This window comes from Papilio xuthus, unplaced genomic scaffold (genome assembly GCF_000836235.2).
Source record: "Papilio xuthus unplaced genomic scaffold, Pxut_1.1 DF827135.1, whole genome shotgun sequence".
Classification (NCBI taxonomy): domain Eukaryota; kingdom Metazoa; phylum Arthropoda; class Insecta; order Lepidoptera; family Papilionidae; genus Papilio; species Papilio xuthus.
The window spans coordinates 180,074-204,140 of record NW_013531514.1 but is presented as its reverse complement, the minus strand read 5'-3'; the positions used below and the strand labels follow the sequence as shown (position 1 = coordinate 204,140).

Here is a 24,067-nt window from a genome sequence, read left to right as displayed (position 1 = left end):
TGGAGCACGCGCAGCGGCTCGAGCGGTCCCAGGCTATGTACGTCATGAATTTAGGTGAGTCCGCTATCCTTCCACGTTCTTTATTTTTTACGACTATTATTGGAACTAGACGGAACCGGTACCCGATGGCGCGATTCTTGTCGAGCACGGATGTCGAAAATGTTATCGCTTCGTAAAGACCTAGTTTTTTTATGTGATATACCGACATGTAGACATGTAGCCTTTCTCTTTCACGTTTTCGACGTATCCCGTCCGCGGAGTCGGCCCGGCCCGATTGCTCGTCGTATAAACAACTTTGTGCGGCGTACGATTCCATTTCAATTTGTATCTTATTCATAGCGCAATGTTTATGCATGTGTATGTTTTTATTACAGTTCACGTACAGCGTGTGGGCGTGTGTTGGTGTGTTTGCGCTATCATGTTGCTATTTTAGTCGCGCGTCTGTGTGCATCCCTCATACGAACACGTTACGCTCGTGTGCGTGGCGTATCCGCGTTCACCGTCTTATCATTTTCTTCACTCGATACCACTGCTAAATATTTCTATTCAATCGAAGAGTCCTTGTGACTATCGCCGGTACGATAGTAATGTTTTCGGAAAAATTATTTGTTGCTGCGGTATCAACTAATACTTCTATTATTTCACATTAAATCAACTATGTATGCATTAACCTAATCGATCTGACATTATGCATTATGACTAAAGCACACAACCTGGTCGTAGGCACCAGCCATCAGGAAGAGCCGTTGCGTTTCGGCAGCAGCCGCGACGTGTTTTTTTTCCGGCTCGGATTTTATGAATGAGATCTGATGGTTCACGATTGAAGAATTTACACCGCTTTAGCAGTAAAAGCTCAAGGCTGATGTCGTTGCAAACCGAAAGCATTAATTAATATTTTTCGTCACTCGACTAGCGAACACTCCGCTTGCTGTGGTCATCTATACGCAGAAATTTAACTTACGGTATGTTCCTTCACCACAGTTCGAAAATGAATCAATTCGAGCATGAGTTAAAACGAGTTCCTACAGAGAAGCTTGTTTTAAAAGGAAAATATTAAAACTTTGATAGAATTACGACATTCCATGCAAAAAAGTATGTTTCCGTTGACTTGTAGAATACAACTATGAAACAATGTAAATGTATGGAACTCATTGATTGAGTAAATCTCACCGCAAATGTGTATACTGGCAGCAGAGGCAGGGATTCCTTAATATCTCGTCAATATTTGAACCACTGAAGACATTATTGCCAATCATACCATACAATCTGTCCATCTTTTCTGCAATTCGCCAACCGCTTTGGCCAGGACTTGACGTTTCTGCTGGCACAACTTTGTGCCACGCTTACTAAACCAGCACGGACGTACTCCAGGTCCCCGGGCAATGGCGATAGTGTAGTGAGCAATACAAGCGAATTTCGCAGCAATCTTAGCAATTCAATACGCACTGCGAACATCTTTGCTCTTTCAAAGCAACATTCCGCAGCATAAGTCAAAATATAACATATCATTAATGTGTAGTGTAGTAGTGAGCGAGTTATTTGCACTGTCCGATGGCTGCCTTATCAGCCACGGCACGTCCCTAGGTCGCAGATGTCACTCGATCACCGCTCGCCGCTTGCCACTCGTCGCTATACTGCACAACGCTGCATTTGTTTATTTAATTTCATAGGATAAACGTATTTGTACCGTGTTTATTTCATTTCATCACCGACGATACCTCGTCGTTATCGTAATCTAGCAGCGCTCAGTGCAATATTAAATTTCTTATCAATTGAGAAGAATAGAGCCAGCGCCTCGATAACAAATGTGACAATATGATTATGAATGATTATATTATTACAAACTTATATGATAACATATACATATTATCAAAGTTTTGTAAGATAAACCATTAGGTTTTCCCCTAATAAAAGTGTTGATTTTATTATTTATCTACGATTAATATAATATGATAATAATATTAGTACTTTTGTCTGACTAACAGCTTCTGCGTATCACAAGTATGTATATACTATGTAATGTGTCTGACGGTTTGTTTGTATGTCAATTACGTTGTGACCTCCTCAAGCCTATACGTTAGAACCGATATTGAAGAGTGCGGTGTCAATTGACTCGTATATTTTGGCGGAAAATTTGACTTTTTGTCCCCCACGATCCTTTTCACCAATGTCCCTCCTCGTTGTAGCATAGTTTCGGTACAACGTTTTTTTTTATATTATCCGAGGGTAAACAAGCAAGCGGTTCCTACTTTCGACGAAATAGATCAGTGACTGCAGTTACAGGTGCCCTGTCTACCTTTAACCAAAAGAGGAGGGGACGCACAGAAAGAGTTATCTGTTCTATATCTTCTGTTCTTATGCCTCCTGCCTGTAAAAACTAAGCTCTAGTAAGTTACATTAAGTGCGGTTTAGTTGGAAATGCTCTGCCCCCCGTACCTGTGGTGGCCACTACTGGGAACCAGTTGGCAGGCGCGCGGCCTGGAATGCTGACAGGGTCGGCAGACGCGCCGGCGCTCGCCCGCTCGCCCGGTCGCCGACCCTCTGCCGGAACTCCTCACAATGCGGTCGCACACGGTGCAACACAATGCGCACGCGCATGCGCTAACACTGTGACGTATTACTTTTTAAATTTTTGCAACTAAAGATGTTATAAGGAGCATTGAAATATGGATGGCCTGCATGAGGCCAAGTATTTTGCGACGTTGTAAGATGATGTAACCTTAACAGCGCGCTCGTATATATATATGTTAATAATCTTAAGGAATATTAGCTTTTATAAATTAAATGCTTATTTATTTCCTAGTATAGAGGAAGAAGGCTATGTAGTTTTTATAACTTTTCAATTCTCGACGCTTCCAGTCGCGGTAAGAAATGATTCACCGCTACGCTTCATGTAAAAACCACAAGTTTTGCGTTAATGAGGCATTGAGACACGGAATGCTCAGCCTTTGTTATTTCTACAGCTTGACCCATAAAATATTAACGTAGTCCCAAGAGATCGCACTGCTAAATGACGTGTAGGTGCTTTTTAGACGATTTATGTTAAAATACAGTAGTGAAATAATTTTGTTACCAAACGCTGCTGATTAATGTTACTAGTGGATCGACAGTGGACACTCTAAAGCGTTTTTTTTTTAAATTGTTTTAGTCAAGAATTTTGCACTATCCCACTCAGCAAGCACACAGCGCTTGCGTCTGCCTGTGCGAATTGGGCGTTATTTTTCCGCCTTACGTCAGCGAGTGACGCACGCGCGCGTTTGCGACCGAAATAAAATGTCGTGTCTAGACGACTCGAAGGACGCCCGGACTATCGGCACATCTTTGTACAAAAAAAAGGAGGAAGAGAAAGGCGCTGTTTGAACTGTCAATCCCCACAATATTGTGTCAAGGATTGTAGGTGTGTATTCATTTTTGCTACAAACAATAATTACCATTGATAGATAACATTGCCCCCACATAAGTGGGATAAAGACGATGATACATACAATTATGTAAGCCTTAAAAATTAACGCAACGTAATAATTGTTTCCAGTATCGTCTATGATAGCTACATAAGGAATAAGGTGTTCTGAGAGTGTATTAGTTTGTATTAACATTTTGTATATGCGTTGTCTTGAAAATAACAATCTAGGGTTATGTGTACAAAATATAAAAGTTAATTTAAATCGCCTTATTCATAATGCTGTCAAACATTCAAATGTAATGCATATAGAATATTTGTTAACTCAAAAACATGCTACTCATTTGTTAGTTGTATTTACTTTACAACTTTATAATGATCGGTAACGCCTGCAGCTCATAATGTTCAATTAAAAGCAGGAGGAAGGAATGTGAAAACCAAGCGAAAATGGAACACAGAGTTTCCTTCAAGACAGATTTCGAGGTGTGATAAATTGCTCTATGCTAAGTAAAAACGATTGGACTCTGGCTAGATCTCGCGGCAGTGTGTAAGAAGCGTGATTCCTCGAATCGACGTTGCGGTAAGCTGGAGCTTCCTTAACTTGACCCAATTAAAAAGCAAATCGTGACAATTAGAATAGAACATTGCCTATGTGTCATCAAATCTAGTATGGAGGCGTGAATGCTTAAGTTACTTTAAAGAAAAAGAACCTCATTATAATGAGTTTTCTTTTTTTAAGAACCACAAATATAATTTTTGCCACGGTAACGATAGCGGACTTTATGTGTCTTTGAGTTTAGCTAATACTAGCTCTTCTGAACAACAGTCAATTAGTAGAGACATCCGACCCCTGACCCTTGACGTTACATGTTGCATTGTTCATAACATTACAGTATGCCTACAAAATACAAAAATACCTTGACTGTCGAAATGACACTCTTGTGACACAGGCGGCGTAAAAACTAAGATTGATTCCTCATCAGATTCCTTTTTACGTTACGATATTATTAGCATTAGCCGCCTCAGTTTTTTATTTATCTCATTGCGTTTTTATAACTGTAATAGATTCTTGTGCGCCGGAGCGTGAAATGCGTCTATCGCTTCCTTCTTTTAAATTTGGTCGGAAAAGGAAGTTCTATGATCGGCTGTTTTTCGATAAATTGTTTGGTGGTTTTTAATTCAGCCAAACAAGAACTTCTATCTATTTTGTTATGTAAACTATTACTGTGACTGAGTTCCTGACATGTGGCGAGTGTGGTGTTACTATAGATGTCCACACAGCATTAGTCATACGTTACTACTTTGTTTGATTTTTACTGAGAAATGTTTGCCCTTTACGTTACGTTTACAGACTATGTGACCTTTGACAAGGCCGCGTGGGCAGTGGCGCGCCCCGGCGGCAGGGGTCACGTCCAACCGAGAAAAATATTACCTTTAGTATCGGTTTGATTGTATGTGAGAGCGCGTGGGTGAAACAAGATGCCAAGCACATTGTTTCATAGTTCCTTTTAATGGTGCTTTCATATGAAAGGTCAGGTTAAAGAGGAAACATTTTTCTTAATAATTTATTAATGATTATGCTCGTCTCTCGCGTTCATTTATGTGCATTGTCAAGGTTCCTATTCTCTTGTATCTTTGCTATCATCAGCAGTGTCAAATATATCGTGCTTATTGTTTATTGGCACAATAAAACATATCTCGAACGGTTTCCACTAATAGCTCCACTGACGTATGATTTAAATAACCAATCTGGTATCGAGTTATTTCCTTCGCCATCGAGCTGCGCGTTTATTTGGTTTAAATCGGGCAACGGGAGCGGAAGCGCAGTTTGGATTTATGGCGTTCAGAGGCCATTTTATTTATGGACTAGCATGTAATAGAAATAGACGACGACGACTGGCGAGCGATGGTACCAGAAGACACAAACGTGAGAGCAGTACTGCTGTTGTCAGTGCACGCTGCTTCGTACAGAAGGGAATTACAGCTATAACTTGTTGTATGCACAAAATCATATTCTTGATCGTTATAGCATCGGGATATGTATGTATGTTCAACATATGTGTCCTTCTACTATAAGAGAAAACCTTTAATGGTATAAGGTTTTAATAAGCTAAAATTAACAGTAGAATTCATTTTAGTAGCATTAGATACATTGACAAAGACACTAACAAAACAGATTGAAGTTTACATCACCTTCAACATAGTTGATTGAAATATGTTTCGGAAAATTGATAGAGTAATAATTCCGGAATTTACATTAAGAGGTACTGGTTGATAACTTTCTTGTTATGGCTAATATTTTATATTATTATAAAAGCATAATACGTTGTATTCTTATATCGACTGCGCATTCTTATTAATTTCTGTACCGCAACTTGAATCGGTTCTCCGAAATAAAGCAATGTAACTGTAAAAACTTGTTTGAAATCAATTAGCCCTTTTTTTGAGCACACAGCAAGTTGACAGACCAAACATGTTCATTGTGCTATATCAATTCAGTGTTATGTTCAAGACAGAGATAGACAAATAATAAAGAATTATAATTATCTAGTAAAATAATAAAAAAAACAATGTCACGGTTATTTTCGGTATCATTATCCTAATCTAAGCGATAAACTCTTGCGATATTAGTTCGGCTTGTATCTGCTTTGGGCTGGTTTTACAAGTGAGTATTCATCTCGAGGCAATTATATTTCTAGCTGTGGAGGTCCGGCATAATAGAGACGGGGGTCGCGAGGTGCGGGGTGCGGGGCGCGGGGCGGCAGGAAGCAGCAATAGCGGTGTGTCAGAGGTCGCGCCCAAACAGACCGGCTCGAGCCACCACCTGCCGGACAACGTTGTGACCACCGCCTTTATAATATCTAACACTTTGTTTATTACATTTCTCTTTAATTTTACTTATTTGATATTATTAAGATAACGTAATCACAATCACAAACATTGGTCCATGGAACTTTTGTAAAATATACAGTAGGTTATTTAAAATCCCTTTGAACAAGAATGATTACTTATTTCTAGAAAGACCAACGGACACTTTTTACTAGGTAGATATAAAAGTAATTAATAAACAGGTAGCCAATAATTGGTCTTCACAAATAAAACTTAATATATCGGTCTATTTCATTAGCTTTTGCAAAAGGTTACCATGTCGTGGTAAGGTGGACTCGTACTACTGCCGGCCGCCACCGCCTGGCACCGGACCTCGCCACTTCGTGCTACTCGTCATAGAAACACGCCAGAGTTTATCCACAAATATGGGCTCGCATTACGCCCGCGCAATCCTTAAACGACAAATTCCATTTATTGGCTTCGTCTAAGATATAATAAGAAGTAAGTCCTAAACCTGGATTTTATAATCTGAAAACCAATAAAGGAATAAAAGACTGAAAAAAGTAAAGAAAATATCGGTCTGCAACATGACGAAGATACGACTCTGTATGCAAGGAAAATACTTACTTATTGCATCCATATTGGGATTATAACAGCTTGATTTGAATTTGACAGCTGTCGCCAATTGATCGTGTTCATTTCAACGTCGTTATTTATCGACGTAACTGATTGCTGGCAGTGCGTTAGCATGACGTCACAATTGAATTAAGTCATATAGAGAGTGCAGTATTGAAGCAGGGAAATTATATAAAAATGGCAGCGCCTGTTAATCATTCATGATGTAACACTGTTAACAGGAGCTTTTTTATAATCTAAAATATAGTGCTTAGCTCACCTTTACTCAACTATCATATTTACATTTATTTGTGAAAATTTCAAGCCATTGTTACTTAAACAAATAGCAGGATGCTATAAATCTTCACAGGATAAAGTGGCATAAAGCAATGGATTATGTGATCATAAACATTCAATCAGATATACTTAAAAGATTAACTAAATCTTATCCAACAATGTAGAGTGTCATGAACTTTGTTATGTCGCATTGTAAATGCAATAAAAATATCGATGTCTATATTTAGAATTAACCGTCGACATCCGCCATGACGCAAAGTTTTATTGCTCATAATTATAAATAATTGAATTTGCTGAGTCGATGCAGTTTCCTCGTGTTAAAAATATCCTACAATGGAAACTTCAATGCAATTAAACTAGCAAAGAAGGCGTTGTGTTTGTAAACAATTATATGATCTGTGCAACAGATAAATCTATTGTGCAACTGATGGTTAAATGGTAAAGAGATCAACATTGTTCATTTGTTAGTCTTTTATCTTTAATCTACAATTATTATGCGACTGACAAAATTCGCAACAAACCGTATCATGTCTGTTTCAGAATAACAGAGAAAATAAAATAATTTTCTGCGCTGTTTAATAGCCGTTAGTATTTATTTACGTACTTTAGCTATTATAAACTCTGCCGCTTATCAGTTCGTGCGGTGTTGATCATGAGATCATGTTCGAAGCTATTTATAAATTACATGTTCGCGTTCGCAACTAACTGTGCTATAAATGTTCAAGATGAATGCGAACTCGTTATTGTTGCGAACTTTTAGTTCATTCTTGTTTTTGAGGTTTTCCCATCAAGTGACGCAGTGAGTGTCGATCCAACGCGTTGCGAATACAGCTTTATCGACTTTAGCGTCGCTACTGATCAATGCATGACCAGATATATTGAAATCACATGGCGCTACGTCAACTTACGCAATTCATATCATTTAAATGATAGGAATATTTTGAAGAAAAATCGCGTTACCTAGCAACCTCTGAATGTGTAGGAGATGATAATCACGGCAAAAATATTAGAAGTATTTTGTGTATTTTTACATATGTTTCTTTTTCGTACTTGTAAATAAATGTAGAATAAGCATTTAAGGAAAAAACCTTTTTTCATTTCATAAAAATACTTAATGTGGAATAAACAGCAAGAATAGGCTGGGCGGTTGGGCGGTTGGGCGGATGCACATTGCGCCACCGGAAATGACGCGAAGAATAGATGCACTGTGTTATTATTGGTTGACTTGTTATGTAATACAATATATATTGTGACATTAGCAAAACCTTACACATCTGATTGGGCAATAAATAAAAAAGCAATCAAATACCAAGAAAACCATTTATCTGATACTTACGTGTTATTTTAGTTGGATACTTGCCCTCACCCTTGAGATAAAGTTTAAGTTCAGTTTTAAGTAATGACTTCTAACCACAAGTAGTTAATTGGTTAGTCTCTTTGATCTTTGATAGAAGAGATTTGCAAGTGTTCTAAGAACTGAAACTTTTTACGTATGTCGTATAATAAAACATACATTTGTTTTAGGCAATTATTTGTTAAGCTGGTTTACGTAATTGTGACTGCGTGACGTAAGCACACGTGGAACAGATACGAGATCAAAGGTGAAGATGGTAAATATTTTTGGTAATTTGAATGTAATTAAGGTGCGTCACAGTGTCCAGGAGGCCTAGCATAAAAATTGCGAGAATGTATTGTAACGCTGCTACTTTAGAAATATTGTAGCTGGGCGGGAGGCATATTTGAATAGTCAATATGACTTTAATTTGTGAATGACACTAGAAATTAAAATTAATAATTCTTCATTGGTCTAATGTGTTTTAAGGTTATGGATAACGTACGACCTAAAGCGTATAGGGACTTTGAGCTCTTTATCTTATACTCCAGATATGGAGCGCCGATTTTAAGTCATATAATCGTATCTCAGATGCGACACCTCAACACGAGTATGTTACTAGGCAGGCACATTTGTATCTGAAGACGAAGGGCAGCCATTAATTACCAAATTTTTAAACTTCTTCTTATGCTTCTCAAATATATAATTAGTGAAGCAAGTTGATAAAGCTTGGACATTAGTGTTGCCATGTCTATTGATACGTATTATGTTGTCGAAGGTGAATTTTTTTGGTGGTTATAACAGTTTAATGAATTTCGCACCAATTACAAAACAAAATGTGAACGCGTGTAACAGTTGTCGGATAAACGCAATGTGGGGCAAGCGATCTGTAAGCAGGTCTTGGCTCCGGTCGGCCGTTGGCTGCGGCCTCCGGTTGACAGGGAGACAGCCTGTGTGCTCTGTGCACGCTGAATCATGCGGTTTGCACTCGACGAGATGCGACTATTTAACCGGACAGTAATGCCATTATCAATTTGTACATTGGATAAGAATCGGTAATTTCAGTGGTACAATCCAACGGTTGTGTAGCATATAATAAAGATATAATACTGTCGTGGATACTGAAATAATATTAAAGATCTCATGAGAAGTGTCGGCGTTTGCAAATAGGACGATGAACCGAAGGGTCGTTCGTTTTGCGGTTTCCACAGCAAACATTGCCGAGTTCAACTTCCAACTCGGAGATCTATTTCGGCGGATGCCTTAACGCCGTTGCACATCTAAATCGGTCCTGTACGTTTTTACGGCGTCCGAGTGGAGCAACGCCGCGTCCGCACGCCGGGCTATTCTGGTTAGTCTATAAACGGCGAGCTCCGGCCCGGTTATAATTAGAGATGGCCAAACGGTTCGCACCTGATTGGCCGCCGGCCAGCCGCCCGCCGCATATCGGTCCACCCTGCCCCCCGGCCCCCGTAACGCCTTCATTCATCTTTAATTGTTCCATAATTGCAATCATCTGATTATTATTGTGTGAAAGTCATCGACATCAGTACGGAATGTCATGTCATACAACACCTCAACAAGTCAACCATCAAAAGTTTGATGTGTCTCATAGTACACAATAGAGTCAGCTTGTGTATAGAAAAACACCTACAAGAACAACTGTTATAATTGTCCTACATAAAGAAGTGCAGTAAAGAACAAATACAGAACATATAATACACACAGAAGACAGGCGTCAAGTGGAAGCTATTCCACGTTTCGTCTGATGAGTGTGCGTCCCGGAGGCCTAATTTAGTCCTCTTTCCCTTCCCACCCTTTTTCTTATAAGGAAAGGATGGGAAGTGAAAGTGGACTTTCCGGATGAGAGGATGCATAGAAATGTTTTCTTTCTGTGCATCCTCTCCTCCGTCGATTAAAGGTAGGCAACGCATATGCAATTGCGTATGTCTATGGGCAACGGTCACTTCGCTATTTCAGCGATTTCAGGTGGCCGCTCGCTCGTTTGCCACCTTATGATATAAAAAAATATATATATATCTGTCAGATATCACTCAATCGGCACAAAGAAGATGGTACAAACGAACTACTTGCACAAGTATTGTCGACATTAACAATTAGTTGGATTATGCATCTCAAGCGACCAGTTGTGTTATAAGAAGGTTCAGATAGCGGCGCGACGGCGGCATACAATCTGTGGGTAGTGGTGCGCGGGGAGCGAGTGGCGAGCGGGGGGCGGGCACTATCATTGGAACAATATTTAATTTGCTAATACACCGCTATCGTTCACGTTTCTACGCCGTGCTCGTACTCGTACTCCTCAATATTCCTTAACTTATAATAACAATTATTTTGTTCGACAACGACTCGTGCTTCGACAAAATGCTGATGTTTTTATATTGGAGCATAAAATAAATCATCATCACCAATGAAAGTTGATTGATAACCAAAGGACCTTCAACAAATGATGCCACAAAATTACTACAAACAGACATCGCCTAACAACAATCAGTACAACAGCAATGAACCTATTTGCTAGCACGCACACTACGTGACGCGACCAGCTAAATAAATAAGTTTATTCGATATGGCTTAAGAGGCTGTTGGTCCTATTAAGCCTCCGGAGCATATATAATTTTTAAAGCATACTATATAAGTTTTAAATAGCTACAGGGTCTCGATTGGAGAAGCACGAAACGGCGCTTGTTCTAGGTTATGCAATGTTCACAATATTTGCTCTAAAACAAATAAATATTTATAATAGCATATACCAGTTATCTAAAATGTCGAATCAAGTCATTTTCAATATAAAACTAGCTATCTGTTTACATCACTTCATGTACATTACTTACGTATCTTGTGTTCGCGGGGTGAAGTGCGGCTTGTTGCATGAAAAGAAATGTGAGTGCGCTGCGCTATCGCTTCCGGTGAGGTTGTCGGCCTTCCGGCGCGCTATCGGTCAGCTGCGCCGTACATTGTGCCATGCAGCCGTGCTGTCTTACTGTGCTGGAATATCATCACGTATAAGAACACGATTAACATAATCTAAGTTCCTTACTTCCAGTATAATAGCATTACTAAAATTTTGAAAGATAACGCATCAGATAGAGAGAGAATGAGAGAGTCGTGAATCTGACCCCTAAAAAATGATTATGCACGCATGAAGCGCACAACATATGAGATCATATCTCGCCTGGGAAACAGACTACGTAGGTCAGTCATAATTTTTAATAGTATATTCGAGTGATAATCGGGTAGTTGTAGTAATACTGCAGGCCGCTGTGCGTCGGCGCCTCGACTGTGGCGGCCGGCGGCGATCAATTAGCCGGGACGGATGATTGGCAGCCGACCGGCGCGGAGTGCGGAGCGCGCACCCACCGCAAAGGTCGCGCTGCTCTTATTGTACCTCGGCAACCCGCCGCCTCCCGCCGCACCATGCGAGATACAACTAATCAATTAGAAACAAGAAAAACAGAGATTAAGATAATGTTATCATACACTTGTTGCGTCACTTGAAAAATAAGTTAAAACAGTTGTTGTCAGTGAGTTTTCGAGGCACGCCTCGTTGTTTATGTTACGTGTGCTCGATGAAAACTTTCCTCTGACCTTATTGCATATGCATTACATGCTAATAGCCAAGTTGTGCTCATCTATGTATGTAGATATTTATAATTTATGTTAGCATATTCACATATATCTGTATATCTGTATGTGATATATGTATATATTTGACATTTTTCAAATATTTTTTGCAGTACTGTTTATTTACTGATTGTTAATATTCGTTAATCCGGTTTGTTAGAAAAATATTGATTTATCAACGAAAACCATCATGTTTCAAGTTAATTATGTAATAGGAAATGACATAAGTTTGTGTCATATCTGAAAATAGCACGGCCTCGTACACGAAAATCCTATTTCGTGCTATTTATTTATAGCACGACGTGATACCGTGTTAGCGTGACAACGTGACACTTTCTCTGCGTGTCTGGTTATCCTGTTTGTACATCTTTGTGTCATTATTTAGTAGATGTTGTGAGTGATATTTTGCATAGTTTGTTTGCGCAAAGCATTAGCGCCGGCGTGGATGATTTGTTCCGTGCTCGCGATGTTCCGCGCACAGATAACGCTTATGCGCAGCGCATGGGTCGCGCTGACCCACTGATACATACCACAAGATTTACCTGTTTTTGTTATTCCCCGTCTCCTAGCCGCTCTAAAATGACGCACCTCAACGGTCACGCGTAAGTTTTCCTTAACTATTTGGAAACATTGACTGATAATCTTCAACTTGACGTAATTGTTTCAATTTATTTCAATTCAATAAATTGTTTGTTGTTAATTCGCTTCAAAACAATTCTTACTTTAACGTGATAGTGTTGCTTTTCGTATACGTAAAATATTCAGACTTTCGTAAACCAGCCATAAACGTTGTTAAAACTTGAAAAGCTTTATATCAACTGTTACTCTAGCGGCCTGGAAAATATCGCCGATTAACTGATATGAAAGTAAATATTGTGGAGAATAGGAGTGAGATGCATTAAAGTTAAACCGTTGAAAGTGCAGTGAAGCGTGCAGTTTGCCAATGTGCCAATCAGCGTCCATCGTGTGGCATCGGCGGCGGCGGCGGCGGTGTGTTCGTGTGAGTCAGAGCGACCCCGCGCCGAAACACCGGCCGCACATTATGCAAACAACTCTGGTATTTATAAACCGTTTTAATTATTTACATTGACTCCATAAAACTCAACCAGTTCTCCGACTTATATTGTTACTCTCGTATTGCGTTCTAAACAATGAAGTCTTCATAATAATGTTTACAATGACCAACACTCAGTACAAACTGAGCTACGCTATATAAATCAATACACTCCTCTGTAAGCAAGATGAGCTCTCACCTTTTAAACTATACTTTGGAAATTCTGTATGAATTATGGATGCCGACGCTAACAGGTTTTGTTTATTGAGTTGATTTGGTAATTGAATTCAAACAGGACGACTTGTTTTGCCATACCAAAGGCAACGATATCGCTGTAACAACGTACGAAATGTATTAATTATATTTTCAAATGATTATGTGCTTTTATCTGTTGAAGTAGGTGATTTAACGATTTATCTTGTTTAATCCAATTACGATTCCTATTCAATTGTGAGCGAACACCGCATGTCGTGTACATATGTTATCTTTGTATGTGCCGACTTCGCATCAGTGCCCCGTCAATACGAGTCCTATTATTGTCTCCGTCCCGGCGCAACAGCCTTGGCTTATCCAGGCCAGAACTGCGCGTTTCATTATACTGCTATCGCTGCAACCAACATGCGTGTTTATAAAGACAAACTTTATAAACGTCATAATTTTCCTTCTGACTCACAATTAGGAATTGCCTTAGACAAAATAATGTGGTAGAGAGTATACATATTAATAACTCCACGTGTTATTAATAATACGTAAAAAACGTTTCATCCACTTAATGAAGTCCGTTACCTCTGTTACCTCTGTCATTTTGTGAAAGAAATCTGTGTTAATTTGCATGTTTACATGTTTTTTGATTGCAGAACGTTACGAAACCGTTGGAAACACACACATACTTACAGGTAAACTGTAAAATGTTTCTGTATCTATTACTATTGCTATTTAGAAAAACATTGCCTTTTCTACGATCAATTTATAACTAACTTATTTCTGATACAAATAATTAAACTGTACAAAAAGTCACAAGCTAATAGAGAGTAGTATAAAACGAGTAAACAAAGAGCCCCTAAAATAGCTCCTTGTATAACCAAGTCCGAGAATAGGCAAGAGCGGGAAAGTATCGAGCGCATTATTTTTAGCATCGACACAAGAGCGTCGCCTTCGAGCCTTTGTCGACTGGAAATAGCACGAACCCTCGGAAGAGCCGCCGGCGACGGACGGCCAGCTATGATGGACGCCCTGCGCGCGAACAACTCGCTCTCTGAGACGTTTTTAGATGTAATGTTTGTTAACACACGATGTTGCCTACACTTTGGTACGTACTCACTTGCATTCACACCCGTCTCCTCTTTTACAATTGATCTTTATATAGATTTGTTTGGTTTGCGTCTGATGCACCGTGTTGTACCGTATACCGCGTCGCGCTGTGCCAGCTTGGCAAGTGTGAGATACTTTGACTAGGAAACAGTTTGTATGTTTGTATAGTTTTATTGGAAACGTTCACTTGTTCAGGAAATCGCTAAATAGTTTTAAAACAAATATATGTATTGATATATAAATTGAAACACAATTATTATTTGCGCTGCAATGACTGGCCACTAAAGGAGCAAGGCTTGCGACGTGTAATGTGAAAGTTGCGCGTTCGCCGGAGCAAATATTTTGCATGCCTTCATACTTATTCACATTACATATTCTCAATTCATCGAATCGTTTTGAATACATCGAGTCGCTTCGCCTTATTTCTTTCTTTTACGCCCTATTTCAAAGAGTTAAAAATGTTGACGGCAGATAAGACAGTGTATTAGGATCCCGAAATAGACCCCATCTATAAATAAAGCGTCATGGAATGCGACCGTCTGTTTATAGAGTGGTCGCGCGAAGTGGGAGAGATTTACTGGAAGCGTGGCGCGAGGGGAGCGGCCACGAACAGGTTCACAAAAAACGAAGAACCTTAGCGCAGCGACAGGTCCCAGCTATTTATACAGCGGCGCATACACCCGCCTGCAGATTTACATTTGTGATCGCGACCTGCCTCTCATAACGGCTTCGCTATCTGTGCGAGGACATTTGCGTTGTTGACAAGTATGTCGCGGTGAAAACTATTTGCCTCACCTTATTGATAATATACTAGACAAAACAACCATTTTATACTCCGAAATTCAAAGTAACCAATGTGATGTTGGTGCTGAGTTAACGGCAGGTCCTTGTGATGCTGGCTCTGTGGCTGCTCGTTGGCGGTTCGCTGCATGGTTAGCTAATTATAGCTGGCAAGCTATTTATAGCTGTGATTCACTCCTGCGCAGCGCCGCATCAACTAGACGTGAGTTATGGCCCTCATCTAATCGGTGGCCTATTTCGGAAGATGCCCACGTTTTTAAACGATTATTTTTGTCATAGTCACTGAAACACATTAAAATTGATTTTTTTTGTTCTTTGACATTAGGAGTCTTGCGATAAATTAAATATCCATTTAGCTTTATATTACGCATAAAAAGAGAGTAGCTTCTTATGCATTTTATTTTACTTATAACAAATAGCAAAAAGTAAACTATAATAATATTTTAGTGTTTTGTGTAATAATATAGCTAGTAAAAGTCCTGGAGCGTGAGGCAATAGATGTTGACAGCGCAGGACGACACTTAATCCGATCCCGTCCAAACAGTCACTCAATCAGAGAGACAGGACGGCCATTGAACAATCAAAACAGTTGCCTCTCTTCGGCTCGCGCCTCGCGCCTCGCGCCTTACTAGGGGAACAATTTGCGCGAGGGCTCACTTGGACAGTCTCGTGATTAAACGAGATATTTTAGGAATAACACTATACTATATGTAGTACTAAGCATCATTATTACTTCGAAACATTTTTATGCAATTTTATACTCTAGCTTTTTATTACAATACAAATACAAAACCTTCTTAACGTTTTTAAATAATCACTAGAGTGTATATAACTATAACAATTGACAAATAAAACAATCATCCGTTCCTCTACCAAGTATTACGTCCGGTTATCGCTTTCAAATTATTTTGGCAGCGGTGTTCGCGCAAGTGGACCGGAAATGCCGCTTCGGCTTCGCGGAATGCAAACGGTCGAAACATGACGCGAGCGCAACCACAATATCGTACTATGTCATTCACGAATTGTGGACGATTTCGAATCGAATGGATTGCTCGGAATTCGTGAATAAACTTTCTATACATTATTCTGATCATTAAAATAGTGCTTAAAGTATGAACATTCTTAAGAATTTAGAATGCAATTAAAAAGTAAAAGGTGTACATAGTGGCGTCCCGTTTAGTACATGGCGAACCTACAGACATGCACATCGGTGTCGAGCACCTGTGTTCGCAGCGCGGACGCGTGCGACGCTGTCGACACCGCGCGGCGGTGGGCGGCGTTATGTCAGCGCCGAGACGTGACGCCTACCTAGTGTACAATGAGAATGAACTTGACATTTTTCTTCTCAAACTAGTGCACTAGAACATCAAATCACTATAAATGCAGTGATTTTTAATATGTATTATTCTTGTAGTGTAATCGCTGTTTCGTATTGGGTCTTATTAACATCTCAGCGGTGTCTTGTTACCTTAGGTTCGATCCTCGAGACTTGAATCAGAGGTGTAGGAGCACCTAGTTATTGTAGTTGATGACTGAAGTCGATTCCTAACCACCTTGTGAATCAATGAAGATAAAATTAATCGAACCTGAATAAGCGAGAATGCAAAGGACCGCGATTTTTTTTTTGCTTATATAGATTTCTCTTTAACCCAAGCTATCGATTTTCCAGGTTCGCCTGCATTTTTTCAGACTATAAGGGTGGATGCATAAATAAAGCTGCTTCGATTTGAGTCAGAACAAAAAGTGTTATAAAAATGTAGTTCCAAAAGCGGCAATCTTTCCGGTAGGTGGTGCATTTAGGTGGTCGCAAATAGCCTGCGAGCAACAGGCAGCGGCGCGACGGCGTGTTTACTGCCGGACGGAAATAGCGCCGCTGGGAATCTGGAGCGCAGCGGCAGGAGTCCGCTTTTATGGGCAACTATTTTAAGCATCGATCCCGCGATCGAGCACCGCGTAGCTTTCCCACTGGATACAAGGCTCTCTGTTTTCAACTAGTTGATCGGTATATCTACAAGAGTGTAAATACAGGAAGTATTTAGTGGACATTCACCAACACAGCTTTGTATGTTCTCCTAAAATTTGTAATAAAAATATTTTGAATTCAGATTTTTTTACAATACTGTTTATATTATTTAAATTGAAATAAAATTATTACAAACTCATAAAATAGCGCATAAATACATAAATATTTTTAGTAGCAGCTAAAATGAAAGTAAACTACTTCACGCCTCTTAAAACAAATACATATGTGTATAACATTTTATAAAGGTACTTCAACAAGTATAATTAAGTTAATTATTAACGTATTTTTGCTTTAATATTATTTCCATATTCAAATTAAAGAAATAATATTCCGTGATTATTTTGTAAGGCTGACTACTTTTTGTTGTTGTCTGCGTGACGTAGTTTAATTACGTGTGTAGTACATATGTATCATAATACACAACATTGAAATTCACACTTGGAATAAACTATTCATTAAAACAGCTGCAAATCTAGATGAAACAGTTATGTTCTGAAAGTTTGAATAAAATTGTGCTTGTTGTGTACATTTATAATTTGGATGTATTATTATCAGTTTTGAAATTGTTATTGTTATTAATTATTGTGTTTGTTTTATAATTTACCTGCAAGTGTTACTTTGTGAGTCAATAATGAGCTTTATACTTAAGTCATTGTTAGTTCTGCCTTTGGCAGCTGGTGAATATTAATCTTCCTTAGAATTAGATTTAAGAGTCTTAGAGGCAAGTTTGTTTTTTTTTTTTAATAATAAAATGGAACTCAAATAATAAGATGTTTTAAAATGCAACGCTAAGATTAAGCTAACATTCTTTGATATTGTTATTGCATTACGTATTACACTCACAATATTTTCCTCATTCCGTAATTTCAATTTTATTATTGACGTAAGCATTTTACCACGTTGTTAACAAAAAAAAAAATAATTTGCACAGTTTGAAAAACGTCGTGTTTTGGAACAATTCGATGGAGGCACGTTGCGTAGTTCGCGTGCGTCTTCTATTTTTAGATCTTCATTACTTGCTCCGTTTTATTTTCCTTCCTCCTCGCACGAGTGGGTCATGAGCAGAGTGCGAGCGAGATGAGTGGCGAGCGCGGCTCGGTACGTCCTTCACTTGTCGCGTTTCGCTTTCTATTTATAAACGTGACGTTGCGTGGGCAAGAGGAGCGGGAGAGCTTTGTTTGAGTTTGCAAAAGCTTTTTCATTGGAAAGGGAGCACCAAATAAAAAGAGTAGCAAGATTCGCTGATTAAGTTTAAAGGTTCAATCTCTTATCTACAATTTATATAGGTAGGATTCTACAGCATGTTGTGGGAAACCGTATCTGTACTGTAGTGAAAAAATGAACCCGCATAATATTAATGGCAAATCACTTGGTTAAATAAAACAGTCGCATAGATGAATATAGTGATCAACACAGCGGCATGTTGAACTCAATCGCTGTGAGCGACTTCGACTTCTAGCATTGTTGACTAAATGCTAGAAGTATTTAAAGTATGAACTTTGGTTATTAGATTCTTAACAAATATAATATATGATTTTTTTATTGTTTGTAATTGATAAAGTTATCCCGCCGGTCACGCATAATTTACTGGCCTCGGGCCTACTTACCCTTGTTGCAAGAAATCGAAAAAATGTGTATTTTTCAATTTTTGTATTCATTTTAATATTATTATTTACACATACTAATAATATTCGAACAAATAACAACGTAGTACTATAGAAAGTATCGGAGTGGGACGGAACGGGCCACGTTACATCGTAGACGTAAACCACGTCGTAGGCGGCGTAGGTCGGGCTCGCGTAGCGCTCCCGGTGCGTAGGCGTGTTACGTTGCGCCTCGTAGACGACTACGAAACGAGAACTTGTAGCTTGTTTGTGTTTATATGAATTTTGTGAAGGTCCTTTTCTTGTGTCAATAAACGTCGCTTTATCTTGCTATCAAAATTAAAGTCTTTGGAATATGCGTGTGGCCTAACTCTGGAAAAGCTTAGGAAAGTAGAGACGAGGGTCAAGAAAACGATGGACGCGCCCTATTTCCATACTCGTCGAATAAGGTTCAATTAACTTTTACTAAATGTGGATATTTTTGTGGCTTTATAATGTTTTATGATATGTTCGTATGTTTTTTCTTATGTGATAGTATGGTCGTTTAACGTAAAATTTAATTTAACCTAAATTTATGTACCTTTATTACATCTTCGTCATAAATTCTGTTTGTAATTCGTAACAATATTACGTATTTAAAAAATAGCAGATGCTCTCAATCATTAAAATAAATAGTAAGAAAGCGTTTGGCAATATAGGCGGGTAGCGAAGGACGCTCGTGTCCCGGGCCGCTGGAGCCTTTCTATATATAGTCTCGGCTAAAAATAAACTTGATTGCGACCCCACTGCCTTCACCCGCCCACCCCCCGCTGCATCGCACCCTACGATGTAGGTCACATCGGCTGGGGCGCGCAGGGCCCGCGGCGCACGCAAGTCCACCCGTGGCCTTAAAAGACCTCGCGCATAACATCTGTCAATATTCGATTTCAAACTTGTTAGGAGTGTCCGCTTTATTCAGAAATGTCTAATATAAATCTTTTATTCATACTCTATGATTAAAATGAATTCAATTTTGTTTGCATATTCATTATGTCAAAAGCAGGTTTGGCAAATACTATCTATTGAATTATTCTGAAAGTTTATGGACGTAGGAAATTAACATCAGTAATTGCAATTAATAGCTTCGCATTTGAAACGGCGGATTCAAACTACCTTTGGCCACTTCAAAGTATTGTCCGTTGTGCCTCAATTGCACTGTGAGTTAATAAAGACATATTGTGGTTACAGAGATGGCGCACGAGAGTGCGGGGGGCGCAGGCGGCGGGGCGGGCGCGGGCTCCCCGCACGCCGCCTCGCCGCCGCACGCGCCGCGCCTGCCCCACGACACCAGCTTCCACCACCAGATCATGCAGGTACCTACCACCTCTCCTCTTATCTGTATTTACGTTCTATATCTATTAATTCATAGTCATTTAGTCTCCATATCATTCCATACAATATAAAAATGGGCATCTCCGTAATCTGGCGCGTTATTATAATAAATTATAGTTTTATTATTATTTTTTTACTTGAATTTACAGCTGAACAGAATCATTTTAATGTTTGATGAACTTTATTATGATAGAATTTAATATAATATTAGTAGTGAGCGCAATTCCTGTGAGCGAAATGATTTCCGCCGGTCAGTGTTTACATCCGCCGAGCGCGCGCCGGCGGCCACCCGTGACCTTTTGTCGGGCGGCGCGCGCGCCTCACCGCCCGACGCATTTTTAAACCCGAGTATTTATAAAATCTCGCGTGCGTTATAAATATACCGTATAATAAAAAAGAAACGGCTCGGCTCATCCGTTTGCATACAACTATATTTACATTTGTACAACAGGGCCGGGTAAATATAGCGGAGCGATTCGGTCCCTTGCCTTGCAATACATATATATCAGATATACCCGCAGGATTCGCAAACTCTTTAGAATATAGAGAGGTTTCATGTTTATCATGTCTAAGTTTTAGTTATTAATGAATGATAAAACGAGCACGTAGTGGCCGCGTCTGCGGTAGTGCTAGCTTAAGAATAATTTTAACTATTACATATTTAGATTTAATAACTATCTAAATATTGGTTCATAACAAAGTAATTTGTTATTTGCAGGATTTTTCCTACTATAGAAAGCTTGAGACTGACCGAGAAGTTAGAAGTGGCCGTGTGTGTGCACACAAACATTTGTAAGGTTGATAATAGATAAGGTCGCGATGAGTGCATTGCATTTCTAAATCCCGTATCTCTTGTACATTAGCTAATACACAATTACTATTGCAATATCTATTGGGTTTTTGTTGTTAGCGAACTTGGATCTGCTCCAAAGCTTTTTAGTTTATTCTTATCGTTAGTTTCGCACAAACTTGTATGTATGTATTTAATTGATACTGCAAACATTCATAACATTGAATGAAAGACAATGTATATAGCTGAATCTACTGCTATATTGAGCAGTCGATTCAGAAATAGATAATAACGGAGTGTATACTTTTTGAAGTAAAGTTTAGGCAAACCTTCGCATCTACTTCGCAACCTACTTCGATTTCACAAATACGTAAACAATCAAATAATATGCAAACATTCACAAATATGCTGTGATTAGTATAATAACAATCAAAGAGTTTCGCAATATATTAGTGAATCACTGATGTAGTTGGACTCTTAATAAGCTGTTAACACTTGTTCTGGATGTCCACCTCGAATACAGCGGTGCGCGACACGCGGCGCTCCCACGCGCGCTTTGTGCCGCCGCCCGTCGCCCGTCGCTCGCCGCTCGCTGCCGCGCACATTCCGACGCTCGCCATTTTTTACATCTCACCAAAATAATGTACGCGCCAGAAATATACGGAGACGCCTCTTTCCCCCTGTCCCCCGCACCCTCCGCATCATCATAGCTGTTGTTGTAATAAAATTATTTTGCGGAACGCAGGCGCCCCAATATTTAGATGACAGTGATGTCACGAATTGAGATTGAGCGTTGAATTCAATGTGGGTAAACGTACTGTCACAAAAGCACATTCCGTTCTAAATATATCGGATTCGTTCCGGCTAAGGCATGCATTGTCCCATCGGCGCGATGGAATGTGTTCATATGAGATTCGCACATGGCACCGCGTGGGCGTGTGTGTCAGTGGGGCACTCCCGCACGGACACGCACACGCGCACGCGAGTGTTGCCTCTAGTGCTGTCATACATGTGTATCCTCTCCTTGTCAGAGTCAGAGCCCAAGAAAGAACCATATTGCGGAGAGAGCAAAACAAAGCTTAGAGAATGATTTCCTGTTGCAAGTGAGTGGACCCATTACCTATTCGTACTGTGTGTCCAGCGCGCGCTGCCACCTTCAACCGCCACCTCTTTATATATGTTGCTATTGCTATGTTATATGGTCCATTTTATACAACTTATACTGAAATATAATATCAAGGGTAAAAATAACTCTTTGACTGAATTGTCATTGAATAGCAACTACTGGCCACAGCCAGGTGTGGATTTTTCGATATTTTACAATTAATTTTTGAACCTTAGCGCTGTCAATATTTTCGAAGGTAACATGTCAATGTTGATTTTAATTACACAACTAGGCAATAAATTAGCCTCCAGCGGCAATAACAAGGTTCTCAAAATAGAATAACATGTTTGTATATCATATCATGTCAACATATCCCTTTTTCCTCGTATAGTTTATAGCTTAATTGGTGTTTATATATATATGTTGTACATTTTTGTCACTGTGATGTAGCAAGACAATGTCCGGATTTAGACAAAGTTAATTGTTCATAAATACACTGCTGAAAAACATACTCAATAGCGTAGTTATGTTAAAAATGGCCCAATAATTTAGTTATAATTTTATTATAATATTTATGAATTAACTAAAATTGGTAAAAATAAGCATTTGAATGGTGCCGGTTGAATGTAACACGCGACGCTGCTTTTTCCAAAACATAATAATTGCTGTGTGCTATTTTAAATTTGATGTTGATTATAAGTGTGTTTAGATTAGTGGTGACCGTGTCAGTTCACCGTCCACCAAATTGGTAACTTATCAATAACTACACACAAAGGTCAACTTGTGCTTAAACAATATCACTTATTATTGACATTTTTACGTCATACATTGCTGTAAGGTTTGTCAGTTTGCGGCAGTGGGTCAAGTTGATCTTTATAAACGACCCCTCCGCGATAAACTACTTTGAAATAATGTTTGTACCAGACACAAGCACATGTTCAAATTCGTCTCTGTCAATATGTTGTACATGTAGTAAAGCGCCTGTACGGAGTGTGACGTCACACGGCTGTTTGTTTATTTGTAAAATGTTATTTAGTTGTGACATATTCTTACAATGATACATCTGTGGTGATGACCTAATGATCTGAACTAAAATGTTTATATGAAAATAATAGACATACATGAGAGACATTGTCTAATAATATATGTTGAGACAAGATTTGTTGAATGATTGACCACTATAACTGTGTGTGAACGATATGCTCCACATGAACCACTCCGCTCAAGTTTACATTTCATAAAATTGTTACATAAATACATAGATGAATTAATATAATAAATAATTCTGCGTAATGTGATTAAAAATAGTATTAAAATCAGTGTTCACCAGTTCACCAGTTTTGTGTTGTGTTCAATTATCGCATTCTTAATAAAGTTATCATAACATAAATAAAATCTTCTTTAAATATTTGCACATATTCTTTTAAATGTGAATACTTGTTTGTCTGTGAGTACAGTTATAGCATTTATTAGAAAACCTCTTTTCCACTAAGTGACGAGTTGTTATGTTAATTGTCTAACTATATATATCAGCTGTCGTGGAAACAGTAGTTAAACTTGCTAATGAAAAGCATTGTCTCTTAATGAAAAAGTGGTCTAAATCTAACAGTCCAAGGGGGTCATTTAGTTTAGTTTTTGCTACTCTAAGAGACCACTTTAATGCACACGAGTGCGGCAGTACGTGAGGTCATACTAACTGGTTTGCGGAGCACTAGTTTGGGGTAGTTTAGCGTAACGCGCGTGCTGTTGCAGCTGAAGAAGCAGCAGCAGCTGCAGCAGGAGATCCTGTTGCAGCACTTCCAGCAGCAGCGGCAGCAGCTGGCCGAGCAGCACGAGCAGCAGCTCAGGCATCATCTAAAGGTATAACCTTATTCTATCTCTTACGTCATTTC

General features: G+C 39.1%; 1 protein-coding gene across 1 annotated transcript in view; it reads left to right on the top strand.

Annotated features, from left to right (window-relative positions):
* Positions 1–24,067, top strand: part of HDAC4 (histone deacetylase 4) — a 43,277-nt gene that overhangs the window by 11,998 nt on the left and 7,212 nt on the right. Inside the window, exons 3-5 of the mRNA XM_013314635.1 lie at positions 20,137–20,261; positions 22,102–22,173; positions 23,928–24,035. Of these exons, the coding sequence (XP_013170089.1) occupies positions 20,137–20,261; positions 22,102–22,173; positions 23,928–24,035 (305 nt within the window). The remainder of the gene's footprint in view (positions 1–20,136; positions 20,262–22,101; positions 22,174–23,927; positions 24,036–24,067) is intronic.